Source organism: Ornithorhynchus anatinus, chromosome 1 (assembly GCF_004115215.2).
Source record: "Ornithorhynchus anatinus isolate Pmale09 chromosome 1, mOrnAna1.pri.v4, whole genome shotgun sequence".
In the NCBI taxonomy this organism is placed as follows: domain Eukaryota; kingdom Metazoa; phylum Chordata; class Mammalia; order Monotremata; family Ornithorhynchidae; genus Ornithorhynchus; species Ornithorhynchus anatinus.
In genome coordinates this window covers 82,049,097-82,064,161 of record NC_041728.1, presented here as the reverse complement: position 1 = coordinate 82,064,161, position 15,065 = coordinate 82,049,097, and the positions used below count along the sequence as shown (strand labels likewise).

Genomic DNA, 15,065 nt, shown 5'->3' with positions numbered 1-15,065 from the left:
TTCCTCACGAAAATCAATACAATCAGGTCTGAGCTCCCCAAAGTCACCCCTCCGCCTCTCCCCTCCCCCCCACCAACCCCCTCCCCTACTTTCCCATCCTTCCCTGCAGTATCCTCAGAGGAGATCTCCTCCCTCCTCGCAAGTGCCACCCCCTCCACCTGCGCCTCGGACCCCATTCCCTCTCACCTTCTTAAAACCATCGCCCCTGCCCTCCTCCCTTCCTTAACTTCTATTTTTAACCACTCAATCTCCAAGGGCTCCTTCCCCTCTGCCTTCAAACATGCCCACGTCTCCCCCATCCTAAAAAAACCCGCTCTTGACCCCACTTCCCCCTCCAGTTATCATCCTATCTCCCTACTACCCTTCCTTTCCAAAATCTTAGAACGAGTCATCTACAATCGATGCCTAGAATTCCTTAACTCCCATTCTCTCCTAGACCCCCTCCAATCTGGCTTCCGTCCCCTCCACTCTACCGAGACTGCTCTCTCTAAGGTCACCCATGACCTCCTTCTTGCCAAATCCAATGGCTCCTACTCCATTCTGATCCTCCTTGACCTCTCTGCTGCCTTTGACACTGTCGACCATCCCCTCCTCCTCCATACCTTATCTCACCTTGGCTTCACGGACTCTGTCCTCTCCTGGTTCTCCTCTTACCTCTCTGGCCGATCATTCTCGGTCTCCTACGCTGGAGCCTCCTCCCCCTCCCATCCTTTAACTGTTGGAGTTCCTCAAGGGTCAGTTCTTGGCCCTCTTCTGTTCTCCATTTACACTCACTCCCTCGGTGAACTCATCCTCTCTCACGGCTTTGACTACCATCTCTACGCAGATGACACGCAGATCTACATCTCCGCCCCGTCCTCTCCCCCTCCCTTCAGGCTCGCATCTCCTCCTGCCTCCGGGACGTCTCCACCTGGATGTCGGCCCGCCACCTAAAACTCAACATGAGCAAGACTGAGCTCCTCATCTTCCCTCCCAAACCCGGTCCGCTCCCAGACTTCTCTATCACCGTGGATGGCACGACCATCCTTCCCGTCCCGCAGGCCCGCAATCTCGGTGTCATCCTTGACTCGTCCCTCTCGTTCACCCCACACATCCTATCCGTTACCAAGACCTGCCGGTTTCACCTCTACAATATCGCCAAGATCCGCCCTTTCCTCTCCACCCAAACGGCTACCTTACTATTACGGGCTCTCGTTATATCCCGGCTAGACTACTGTGTCAGCCTTCTCTCTGACCTCCCTTCCTCCTCTCTCGCCCCGCTCCGGTCTATTCTTCACTCCGCTGCCCGGCTCATCTTCCTGCAGAAACGATCTGGGCATGTCACTCCCCTTCTTAAACAACTCCAGTGGTTGCCTATCGACCTCCGCTCCAAACAAAAACTCCTCACTCTAGGCTTCAAGGCTCTCCATCACCTTGCCCCTTCCTACCTCTCCTCCCTTCTCTCTTTCTACCACCCACCCCACACGCTCCGCTCCTCTGCCGCCCACCTCCTCACCGTCCCTCGGTCTCGCCTATCCCGCCGTCGACCCCTGGGTCACGTCCTCCCGCGGTCCTGGAACGCCCTCCCTCCTCACCTCCGCCAAACTGATTCTCTTTCCCTCTTCAAAACCTTACTTAAAAATCACCTCCTCCAAGAGGGGTTCCCAGACTGAGCTCCTCTTCCCCCTCTACTCCCTCTGCCATCCCCCCTTTACCTCTCCACAGCTAAAGCCTCATTTTCCCCTTTTCCCTCTGTTCCTCCACCTCTCCCTTCCCATCCCCACAGCACTGTACTCGTCCGCTCAACTGTATATATTTTCGTTACCCTATTTATTTTGTTAATGAATTGTACATCGCCTTGATTCTATTTAGTTGCCATTGTTTTTACGAGATGTTCTTCCCCTTGACGCTGTTTAGTGCCATTGTTCTTGTCTGTCCGTCTCCCCCGATTAGACTGTAAGCCCGTCAAACGGCAGGGACTGTCTCTATCTGTTGCCGACTTGTTCATCCCAAGCGCTTAGTACAGTGCTCTGCACATAGTAAGCGCTCAATAAATACTACTATTGAATGAATGAAAGGTTGTCTCACATGGGGTTTACAGTCTTAATCTCCATTTTAAAGATGAGGGAACTGAGGCACAGAGAAGTTAAGTGACTTGCCCATAGTCACAAAGCAGACAAGTGCCAGAGCGGGATTAGAACCTACTACCTCTGACTCCCGAGCCCGTGCTCTTCCCACTAAGCCACAGGAAATGACTTGTCCAAGCTCATACTCACAGCAGGCAAGTGGCAGAGCTGGGATTAGAATCCAGAATCTCTGACTCTCAGGCCTATGCTCCTTCCACTACACCTTGCTACTTCTCAAAAATAAAAAAAAACACCCAATTTTGTAAAGTCCACTAGTTTGTAAATTCTTGTGGGCGGGGATCAGGTTTACCAATTCTACTGTGTTGTACTCTTCCAAGAATTTAGCACAATGCCCTGCACACAGTAAACACTCAGATTGATTGGTTATGATCCCCTTTCTCTTTTTGGCATTCCAAGGTACTACTTCCACTTTTCTCTTGTTTTCCCCCTCTAAAAAAATCCAGAAATAATAGGTAGGGGAAATTAAAAGATTTGAAAACTTGTTTTTAAGATTTTTTTAGTCCCTGGAAAATCTTATTGGAAAAGCATTCTTTCAGAAGCCTTTTGTTAATTTATTCTAAATTCTAATCAGATTGAATTTACAAAGAATATCTACTTGTCAATTCCTGAGCTGGGTCTGTATTGACTCCTACTGAACCTGTGAAAATGCAGTTGAATTAAACTCATTGGGGTGGGGGTGGGATATTTTCCCCTACCTTCTATTATTTAACAAAGTAAAGAATCTCAAAGTGGGTATCTCCTTGGTGCCAGTTAACATGGGAACAGAAATGCAATATTCTCCTTATTTCAAAAATATATTCCAGCCACATTTTTATTATCTAATGCCTGCTAGTAAGAAGAACTTGAGACATTACTTACCAGAAGCTTTTGCAACATTGCCTGGGGTTTTAGGGACTACAACAGCTGCCTTGCTGACCTCCCTGCTTCCTGTTTCTCCAAACTCCAGTCCATATTTCACTCTGCTGCCTGGATCATTTTTCTACAAAAACATTCAGGCCATGTTTCCCCACTCCTCAAGAACCTGCAGTGGTTGTCCATCCATGTCTGCATCAAATAGAAACTCCTTTGTCTTGAAAGGATTCAATCACCTTGCACTCTCCTATAACTCACATTGCTAATCTCCTACTACAACCCAGCCTGCAGTCTTTGCTCCTCTAATGCTAAGCTTCTCACTGTACCTCAGTCTCATCTATCTAGTTACTGATCTGTTCCTCATATCTTGCCTGTGTCCTGGAATACCGTTCTTATTCATATCCGACAATACTCTCCCCACCTTCAAAGCCTTACTGTAGGTACATAACCTCCAAGAGGCCTACCTGACTTCTTTTCCTTATATTCCACTCCCTCCTCTGTTGCCCTGATTTGCTCCATTTATTCATCCCTCCTCCCAGCCCCACAGCACTTATGAACATATTGGCAATTTATTTATTTATATTAGTCTGTGTCCCCGTTTAGACTGTCTGTAATATTGTTATGTTGTACTCTCCCAAGCACTTAGTACAGCGCTCTGCACTCAGTAAGTGCTCAGTAAATATGAGTAACTGATTTATATTAATGTCTGTCTCTCCCTCTATACTGTAAGCTCCTTACAGGAAGGGAGCAAGTCTAGAGAAGCAGCGTGGCTCAGTGGAAAGAGCACGGGCTTGGGAGTCAGAGGTCATGAGTTCGAATTCAGGCTCTTCCACTTGGCAGATGTGTGACTGTGGCAAGTCACGTAACTTCTCTGTGCCTCAGTTGCCTCATCAGTAAAATAGGGATTAAGACTGTGAGCCTCATGTGGGACAACCTGATTACCCTGTATACCCCAGCGCTTAGAACAGTGCTCTGCACATAGTAAGCATTTAACGAATACCAACATTATTATTACCAAGTCTGTTGTACTGTACTCTCCCAAGCACTTAGTTTGGTGCTCTGCTCATAGTAAATGTTCAATAAATAACACTGATCGACTGACTACACCAGGAGAAATGGTAATTTCTAAACTAAATCTCCATTTCCCTTCCACCATGGACTATTCAACCGTAATTCAACAAAAAAAGGTTCCAGTGAATCACTTCCTCAGTTCAGGAACTCCCTACATCAAGACTTGCTTCAGCTGAAATTTTCTGCTTGGTTTATGTTGGTTCATGTTTCTGACAAGAAATAATCTGCACCTGCATTTTGTGATGTGTAAGGAAAATAACAGCAAAATTAAAAAAGCCTTGTAAATAAAGATGTCAGTGGAAGGAAGACAGCTTCATGTTAAATCTTTCTTGTCCTGAACTGTCATTCAGGAATTAAGGTAAATAAGAGTTCAATTTAAATGAAAAATACATCTTCACTAGAAGCATATTACAGCAATTCAGATTTTTAATGCTGTGAATTATGACTAACATTGTCTCCTAAAGATCATTATGTTTCTATTTATCTCATAAATATTTCCAAAAAAATTCTAATTTGGCATCTTAACATGTCCAAAACAGAACTTCACATCTTCGCACTCCAATGCCCATCCATCCCTAGCTTTTCCTATCACTAGACAACACCACCATCCTCACTATCTCACAAGCTCATAACTTTGGCATTATTCTCAACTCATTTTTTTCACACAACACACACATTTAGTCTGCCATTAAATCCTGCATTCTACCTCCACGACATCTCTAGAATCCACCCCTTCCTCTCCAAATTGTTACCTTGCTTATTTACACATTTATCCTATTCAGCTTTGTCTACTACACCCGATACTAATCCCCCTGCCTTTTGTCTCTCCATTCTTCAGTCCTTACTTTTCTCTTCTGCCTGGATTATTTTTCATCTCCCCACTTATCAAAAACTTCTACTGGTTTCCCCCATTTCCCCATCAAATTCCTTATCATCGGTTTTATGCATTCAATGATGCCTTCCCTTATTTCGCTAATCTCCTACCTATAACCCAGCCCACACACTTTGCTCTTCTAACACCATCCATTGTACTACAATCTTATCCATCTCCCTATTGACCATTCCCCACATTCTCCCTCTTGCCTGGATGGAACTCCCTCTCAATTCATATCTGATAGATCCTCTCTATCTTCAAAAACCCTACTATAGTTGTTATCGCCTCCAATAGTCCCTCCCCGACTAAGGCCATGTTTCCCCCCTTCACCCTCCCTTCTGCATCACCTATATAAACTTGGGTCTGTACAAATTAAGCACTTTGTTATTCATCCCACACCTCACCTACAGTACTTATGTACAGAGTATACTCCTCCATTTCCCCTATTTGTAATTGTATTATGTCTGCCTTTCCCTGTAGACTCTGTAAGCACCTTGTGGGCTTGATCATGTCTACCAACTCTAACTGTAACTTTACCAAAAACTTAGTACAATGTTCTGCACACAGTAAACATTCAATTAAAACCTTCTGATTGACTGGGAGGAAGCTACATCTCCATCAGAATGATGTCTAACTCTTATTAAGCACTTACAATGTGCAAGGCATTGTTTTAAGCAATGGGATCATTTCCTGAACCAATTCAGATATGATCCCTCCTGGATAAGGGGCTCATGATGTAGATATACAGTTCATCTTAATTCATACCAATATTTCATATAATCTTTTCTGTGAGGAGATAATTTATCATGTCACGAAATAGGTCACTAAAAATGTAGTATTCTGTTTCCTGTCCTTTGATCACATGGGACATGCTATTCCCCAGGATTCATCCGGGTAAGATATAGCAAGTTGTCAAATCTTTTCAACAGAATAAGAAATAACAGAGCAGGATTCTTCAGTAGGAGGAAATAAAAGACAAGAAAGCTCTTTAAAAGCCCTTGAGAGAGGGACTTCCTGGTTGGAATATGGATGCCAAACTCCTTTCTTTCCCAGTTAAAATATAATTTTAAATTCTGGTTACTTGTGACATTCTTAATTTGACTTTTCTGAAGGTGCTGGGAAGTCATTCATAATGATTTTATTTACTTCCAAACTGGCATAAATTTGGCCTGTCTAAATTCTTGCAGTTTCAACTGGATAAAGTAATATTTAATTCTATTCAAGACTTTTATAAATGTAAAAATTCACTATGGACAAGGCTGTGGTTCAGTGATGAGTGAAATGATGCCCATGTACCATTTGCAAATCAGTTTCTTGAGTTTTAAAAGTTTTTTGAGGTGAATTGCATTTTGTACAACTATCCAGAGCAGAGTATACTCTCATTAAAGAAAAGTGCTTCATCCTTGATAATAGAAGTAGATATATATTTTTTCCATAGTGGAATAGGGCAGAGAATTATACTAGAACAATAAACCCTGAAATTTCTAAAATCACCTCATCAAAATAATAAATTTTAAATAAAAAATGATTTGATAAAAATGTTTAAATTGTAGATCACTTAGGAGAAGAAGTGTGGCTCAGTGGAAAGAGCATGGGCTTGGGATTCACAGGTCATGGGTTCAAACCCCAGTTCTGCCACTTCTCAGCTGTGTGACTTTGCGCAAGTCACTTAACTTCTTTGTGCCTCAGTTACCTCATCTGTCAAATGGGGATTAAGGCTGTGAGCCTCATGTGGCACAACCTGATTACCCTGTCTGTATCTACCCCAGTGCTTAGAACAGTGTTTTGCACATAGTAAGTGCTTAGCAAATACCAACATTTATTATCACTGAAAATGCTTGTATAAAAATGGACCTTGAAACTTTAATGAGGATTATGCTCCTTTCAATAATATTGCCTATGGTTAGTATATCTACCTCTGTCTCCTCCTCTAGGCTGTGAGCTCGTTAAGGGAAGGGAATACATCTGTTAATTCTGTTGTACTCTCCAAGCACCTAGTCCAGTGTTTTGCACATAATAAGTGCTCAATATATATGATTGACTGATTGATCTTGAGCTGCATACAGCAGCCCTCTGAGAAGTTTGGGGTGGCTCGTACAAACAGCTGGATACATCAGGAAAGCAAGAGAAGGAAGAGTGTTCATTTGGGACAAGGACGGTATCCCATCTGCTTATCCTGTATCTTCTCCAGAGGTTAGTATAATCCTTGGCACATGGTTAGCACTTAACAATGATGCCCTAAGGTACAGTACAAAATATCATTTTAGGATAATATTTCCTTGTTGGTGGGCCTTTTAGAGAGGATACTTTTAATATGCTGAATTTATACCAGTAGCACTTTCTTTTTATGTATTTTACTGGATTATTTTAAATGTAATACTTATACCTTAAAGCAATTTCATTTCAAAAATTGTAATTTTGTAAATTGAATGAATGATTGAATGCATACTAAGAAAAAAAAAATTGTTTGGAGACTTAAGGCAACAAATAACCTTAAAATCATGAATTACATGAATTATTATCTTTTGTTTCATTAATTTGGCATTAAAAAAACCCTTTCATGGGCCAAGAACTGTAACTATAGGTAAAACCAAAATGAGCTGGAAGGAAAGCTTTCAATATAAACTGCATCCAATTAGACATCATATATTCATGGCTAAATGCTAAATAAATGATAAGCTATTCAACTATAGCATATTCACATTGTGGCTACATTATAAGCAAATTCATTTTTGAAATACTGTGTTTTTGAACTCTGCTTATCTGTACAAATGTTTAAAGCAAACCATAAGAGGAAATAGAAATGATCTATTACAAGTGTATACCAAGCAACTATCAGGCTGCTTATGTAGTTTTCTTCAAATCTTTAAGCTATCTTTTTTACTTTGTCTTGATATTTAGGATAAAGAAAAAATAAGGCTGCCATTCCATTTTCCCATAAAATAAATGAAACAAAATCATAACCCTATGCTTAGGGGACACTATACTTGGTTTGTTGATGATGTGACCTGAAAGTAAATTAGCTACACTACACTTCTAAATATTTTTAATTCAGTTTAGTTAAATTTGGGTGAGTAGTCAGAGTTTTTTCAGAATACTTACATTTAAGACTGGAGGTCCTGGGGCACCTCTCTCTCCCTAAAACAAGAGAAAAAAATTACAATTTACCAAGAAATTTTCTTCATGGATTTTATTCCTGACCTTAAAGGCAGTGAAAAAATATGAAATAGGCTTTAATCTTTAAAAAAGTACTCTTACTAGGAGAATCTTTTATTCAATATCCACTCTCTCTCCTAGTAAAACCACCTTGTCACAAATATGTTCTCAGCCACAGAATAATGGCCTTAGGGGCAATAACTAATCTTTGAGAGTTTGTCCATTCATCTAAAATTAGAATGAAAATCTTTTAAAACCTGGATTGTTGCCAACAAGACAGCTGGGAAATGCTACAGTAACAAGTGATAATTTTTGTAGTGTAAAATTCGGATTAGGCTCAGCAGAAATAACAAGTGGATCACCCTTTTTCAGTTCTCACAGCTGTCTGGAGAGTACCCATGGCCTCTTGGAAGAACTACAGTACTCAATAGAGCTTCATTTGGTACTCGTGTAAAAGGTTTTTATCTGACTCTACAAATTTCAGATGTTGCACTTGTCACATCCCCCTGGTAGGCAAAGCAAATGACTGGGTAAACAAACTGAACCATGCAAAACTATCTGATATGTAAGAAATATTTAAATGCTTGGACAATGGTTCATTTAATTTTCATTCTTAGTTATTCCTGCCTCCCTGCTTGCCTTATTTTTGTTATAGGCCTATTCTTACAGGGACATTCTGACCTCATAATTTTCTGGAACTAAATACATTTTGCAAAAATGCTCCACAAAATGATATTTTAACCCTGAATTTAGTAAGGTAAACTTTACTTCACAACACATGAAAATCTAAATGGCTTTTGTAATTGAGAAGCAGCATGGCTCAGTGGAAAGAGCCTGGGCTTGGGAGTCAGAGGTAATGGGTCCTAATCCCGTCTCTGCCACTTGCCATCTGTGTGACTTTGGGCAAGTCAGGTCACTTCTCTGTGCCTGTGACCTCATGTGTAAAATGGGGATTTAAACTGTGAGCCCCACATGGGACAATCTGATCACCCTCTATCCCCCCAGCGCTTAGAACAGTGCTTTGCACATAGTAAGCGCTTAACAAATGATAATAATAATAATAATGTTGGTATTTGTTAAGTGCTTACTATGTGCAGAGCACTGTTCTAAATGCTGGGGTGGATACAGGGTAATCAGGTTGTCCCCCGTGGGGCTCACAGTTAATTCCCATTTTATAGATGAGGTAACTGAGGCACAATGAAGTTAAGTGACTTGCTCACAGTCACACAGCTGACGAGTGGCAGAGCTGGGATTTGAACCCATGACCTCTGACTCCCAAGGCCGGGCTCTTTCCACTGAACCACACTGCTTCTCACTTAATACCACCATTAATTAATTAATTATGCTGTCCAATAGTCACTGTAATTTCTAAAATAAATTTCTATAATCCACAGAGTGAAACTTAAACCATCAAAGATAAAAAACAATTCCTTTTGTGGAACTAAAGCCAACAAATCAAAACAATGTTACATAGTTCATTAACTCTTTATCTCTTTCTTTTCTTTCTCCTGTGACACTAGTGACAAATATGGGTTATGTTTGAATGTAGCTCCAACTACATTCTACTACTATTGAAGCCATTTACAAAGTTTGCATAGTGTTTCATCTTTGCAATTCTTTGAGGTACTACCAGGATGATTTGATGAGACTATGGAGGGATGTGGTAATAACGTGGAGTGAAGAACAAGTATTTTATCTTCATAACATCACTGATATGTACCCCATTAGAAAAACTGCCACGAGGCAGCTTTAAAATCAACCAAATGTCTAGAAGTCTGTTTTAAAAATTATATTATAGCATCTTTTCTTTCATGAATTTTTTGAACAAGAAGTTGTACTATAATTGGTAGAAATACACATCTTTCTTGAATAGTTTGAATGGCCACAGGTTAGCAGCTTGGCTCAGTGGAAAGAGCCTGGGCTTCAGAGTCAGAGGTCATGGGTTCGACTCCCAGCTCTGCCACTCGTCAGCTGTGTGACTGTGGGCAAGTCACTTCACTTCTCTGTGCCTCAATTACCTCATCTGTAAAATGGGGATTAACTGTGAGCCTCACGTGGGACAACCTGATTACCCTGTATCTCCCCCAGCGCTTAAAACAGTGCTCTGCACATAGTAAACACTTAACAAATACCAACATTATTATTAACATTATTATTTTCAAACGTGTCTGGCTGTTGTTTCACATAATAAAAATCCCACTTTGACTTCCATAACATTTTAAAAATCCATCTCTTTCTCTTCAATTAAACTTCTACCATGCTCATCCAAGCACTTATATCCCACCTCAACTTCTGTATCAACCACTTTGCTGATTCTCTGCTTCCATTCTCTTCTCTCTCCAGGCCATACTTCACTCTTCTGCCCAGTTCATTTTTCTAAAAAAACTGCTCCATGCATGCCTCCCCACTCCTCAAAAAGCTCCAAGTTGCCTATCCATTTCTGCAACAAACAGATACTCCTTACCACTGGGATGTTAAAGTCCTCAATCAGCTCACCCTCCCATCTAAAGTGGCTAATCTACTACAATTCAGCCTATCGCTGCTCTAGTGCCAACCTACTCAGTGTATCTCGATCTTCTGTTCACATCCTCAGCATGACACAGAACACAGAAAATCAACCTGGGAGTCAGGTCATGGGTTCTAATCCCAGCTCTGCTACTTGTGTGCTGTGTGACCATGGGCAAGTCACTTGACTTTTCTGTACCTTATTTACCTCATATATAAAATGAGGATTGAGACTGCGAGTCCCATGTGGGACAAGATCTGTATCTAACCCGAATTGCTAGTATCTACTCTACCTAGCACTTGGTATCTTACTGTCACATAGTAAGAGCTTAACAAATACCAAAAATAGTATTATCCTCCCTCTGGCTTGGTACTTCTTCCTCCTTTGTATTCTACAAACCTCCACACTCTCCATCTTCATAGCCATACTAAAATCTTATTTTCTCCAAGAATTCTTCCCTGACTAATCTCTTATTTCCCTACCTTATTAGCACCACCCCTCTTCTGGTTCCCTGTGTACTTGGGTCTGTACTAATTAAGCACATTGGTATTCACCTCAGCCCCACAGCACTTATTGATATATTGTATTTACAAATCATTATACCTTGCTGCTTCCCAATCTCTAATTTACTTTAATGCTAGTTTCTCCTATTAGCTTGTAAATTCCTGGACAGCAGACATCATGTCTACCAATTCTATTAATGCATTGTCCTCTCCCAAATACTTAGTACAAGGCTCTGCACACAATACACAATAAATACCACTGATTGATTGATTGGTTAATTAACCATCTCCTTGCTGATGTTCCTCCTTCCAGTCTTTCCCTTTTTCTGTCCACACTTCACTCTGCTACCAGGATCATTTTCCTAAAATATCATTCTGCACTCATCTCCCCACTCTTCAGAAATCTCCAGTGGCCATTCATGTCTCTCTGCATCAGGCAAAAAGTCCTCACCATTGGCTTTAAGGCATTCATCAATTGTCTCTCTCCTACTTATTCCTACTATTCTTCTTCATTGCCCCAGCTCACATGCTTAGTTTCTATCAAGCCAAACTACTGACAGACAATTGCTGTTCTCTCTCCCATTACCTGTCTCATTGCCATCCATCCTCCCCTCTGCATGGAATTACCTCCCCCTCTACCTCCCTCTTCACAGTTGGCAGACCACTACCCTCCCTATCTTCAATACCTATCTGAAATCACTTCTCTCTCTAGATGGTAAGAATATGTCTATTTATTGTTATATTGTACTCTCCCAAACAATTAATACCATGCTTCGCAGACAGTTACCACTCAATAAATACAGTTGAATGAATGGATGAATCTCCTCCAACAGGCCTTTCTTAATTAGTTCCTGATATTTTCCCTTACAGTTCTTTACTGAACTTCAGCACTTTTAAGATACCTACGTGGTACTCCCACCTCCTTTGCCCCTTCCTCCCCAACCTCCTCCCACAAACTACAGCACTTATGGATGCATCTTTATGTGCTATATTACCTCTTCCTATCTCCCTTATTTTAGTGTCTGACTCCCTTGCTAGATTATAAGGTCCATGAGGGACAGTACTCCCAAGTACTTAGTTCCATACTTTCAACACAGTAGGTGCTCAACAAATACTCTGACTGATCATTTTATTTAGACATAGTTTTCAAATTTTTTTTTTACAAAAGGTACTCTTCTGGGAATGCAGGTTACCTTCTCTCCCTTTTGGCCAAGCAGACCATGAGGACCCAAATCACCTTTCAAGCCCTGTACAAAGAAAAGAACAATGAATATTGAATAACAGCACAATCTTCTCAATTATTAACATTCCTTTTGTAATGAAATAAATTCAGATTTGCTGAACTTCCAATTTTCAATCCTCAGTTTGCAATAAATTGAAAGATAGAGACAACTGGCACTAAAATGATAAGCAACATCTGTGCTATGGTGGATACAGAATCATTAAATCAGTGAGTGTTCTAAATACTGCATATTTGTGCAACTTCGCTTCCTGCTAAAATTACATTAATTCACCATCTGGAAGACCATCGTTTAGAACTATATAAGCTTTTAAGTAGCCACGTTGGATTAAATTTGTGAATGTGGTAAATACCCCTGATTTAGCTTGATTTGCCCTTTATTACAGTTGCCAAAAATTCAAGAGTTAAATCAGAAGTATTTTTATGTTCGATCTTGAAATCCGAATTTGAGGAAAGCTAATGGGTATTAACTCTTTGTCCACTTAAAAAATTGGAATAAAAGCCGCAACATTTTCCCTCTATAGCCATAATGTACATAGTTCACTTACACATAATTCATAGCTATCCTTGGCATAAAACATTTCAAAAATATCTGGTTTATATTTTCATGAATTTCCCAGATTCCAGCAGCGACCATTGGAATTCCTTAGTATAAAATTGTGATTTAGGAGGAAAAATACATTTAGAGAATTAAAATATCTTTCTTGCAAGTAAAAACTTAACTATGCTTTGAGAATCAAACACAATGGAGGAAAGTAAAAATCTTAATGCACCCCAAAACCTATTGTTAAACAACTCCACAGACAAGACCTGCAGGTCGAATTCTACTCCTTTAATAGGCCAAACTTTAATAAGTCAAAGTCATGGGAACAATTCTTAGGCACTGTCCTAATATCCTCTAAAGTTTCTTTTACCTCTCAATATTACAGGCTTGAATTGAATGTCTGCATCAATATCAACCCCACTGCTCAAGTCTGAGGCCTAGACAGTCTTCTGCATTTAACACAGTAAACTATGGTATAAAGCACTGTATGTGTCTAGTTTCTTGATAAAATTCAATAATTTAAAAATTCTCAAAACCATAGCAGTTGACTGCACATTACATAGAGAAGTGCAATTGAATTCTGAAGTAATTTAGTATAACTCTACGTTTGGTAGAAAACGATAATATGTTTCACTGGAAAATCTAAATGTATTACCTTTAGAAATTCACATGCCTGGATATACTATATTTATTAAAAAAAACTTATGATGAGAAATTATAAAAATCATTATTTGTCCAAAACTGTCACTGACATTTTTGAATTGATCAATTTGGTACAGTAGGTTCACTCCCTGGCATTGGTGAGTAACCCAGTCTCAACTGAATGACATTTCATCCAATGCAGTGTAGCAACAGCTGCTACCAGCTGAAACTATGGCTTTGCGCGTTTCAATATTTTGGTACTCAGTATTACGGATTACACCACATAAGGAGATTAACATGATTATTTCAGAAACGTCAGATGTTACATTCCCAAGTAGTAATGAGTAGAAGCAGCGTGGCTTAGTGGAAAGAGCCTGGGCTTGGGAGTCAGAGGTCGTGGGTTCTAATCCCTACTCTGCCACTTGTCTGCTGTGTGACCTTGGGCAAGTCACTTAACTTCTCTGGGCCTCAGTTACCTTATCTGTAAAAATGTGGGACAATCTGATTACCCTGTATCTACCCCAGAGCTTAGAACAGTGCTCTGCACATAGTAAGTGCTTAATAAATACCATAATTATTATTATTATTACTAACAGTGATAAACATAAAGCACTTCAACCTCTGAAGCCTCAACCTGATAATTGGTATCTTTAATAAGCTAGTGATAGCCAAGATATCATAGTATTTTTTTTTTAAAGCTGCTCTATGTAAAATGAAATACATGCTGCTTGTTGAGTCTCGTGATTTTTTTTAACATATTTTGAAGGCAATTTCTAGAATTCTTTTGTTGATATAAACATATCACATTTGTTATATTCACAACAAAGCTCATTAAAATTTTTCAGAATGTAAAGTTGCAATATCTTCTGCATTGATAATGAGCATTAAACCTTTCAAAGAGTTTAGCTGATACCTAATCATCTCAATGAGCTGCAGAACAGGATACTCTATGTAGTAAAAGAGATCACTGAAGCACTAATGCATAAATGTGTGCTGAGATATGGAAAGAAAAACAGATGAACTTTCCATATTGTCAGCATATCTTTATGTCTCAAGTATACATTTCATCTCAACCAAGCATCCAGAGAATAGTAAGAGAATATTCAGCTAAATGTATATTATATGAGTATACTTTCAGAATATCTTCCACCCAAACTAATAGATTGTATATAAATCGGCCTGCCTGTCTGCACTTTTAGGAAAGAGTTCCTCAAATGTAGTTCATGAATGGTTAGTATGAGTAGGGTTCTGGTAAAGATAAAGAAGCCAACAGATATAATATGCAAGGAAAACCCATAAATGATTTTTTCAAACTTCAGAGATATGGTGCCTGTGATGCTGCCTAGGCTGAGAGGATTGGACTGAGAGTAAGAAGTAAGAAAAAAACCTCTTAGTGATGACTCATAAGATCCAAAGAACTTAAGAACATAAATCACGTTGAATTGGACTGGGCCAATGGTCCATCCAATCTGGTTCTCTTCTTGACATCCATACAATAGCATTTATTCTTCTTATTATAAAATGTTTAATTACAATATATTCTAGAAAGTT

General features: G+C 39.9%; 1 protein-coding gene across 3 annotated transcripts in view; it reads right to left on the bottom strand.

Moving 5' to 3' along the window:
- COL19A1 (collagen type XIX alpha 1 chain) overlaps window positions 1-15,065 on the bottom strand; it is a 340,279-nt gene that overhangs the window by 182,794 nt on the left and 142,420 nt on the right. For all 3 annotated transcript variants that reach the window (XM_029066938.1, XM_029066939.2, XM_029066941.2), the window contains exons 13-14: window positions 12,282-12,335; window positions 8,026-8,061 (exon numbers count right to left, since the gene is read on the bottom strand). In XM_029066938.1, coding sequence (XP_028922771.1) covers window positions 8,026-8,061; window positions 12,282-12,335 — 90 coding nt within the window. The remainder of the gene's footprint in view (window positions 1-8,025; window positions 8,062-12,281; window positions 12,336-15,065) is intronic.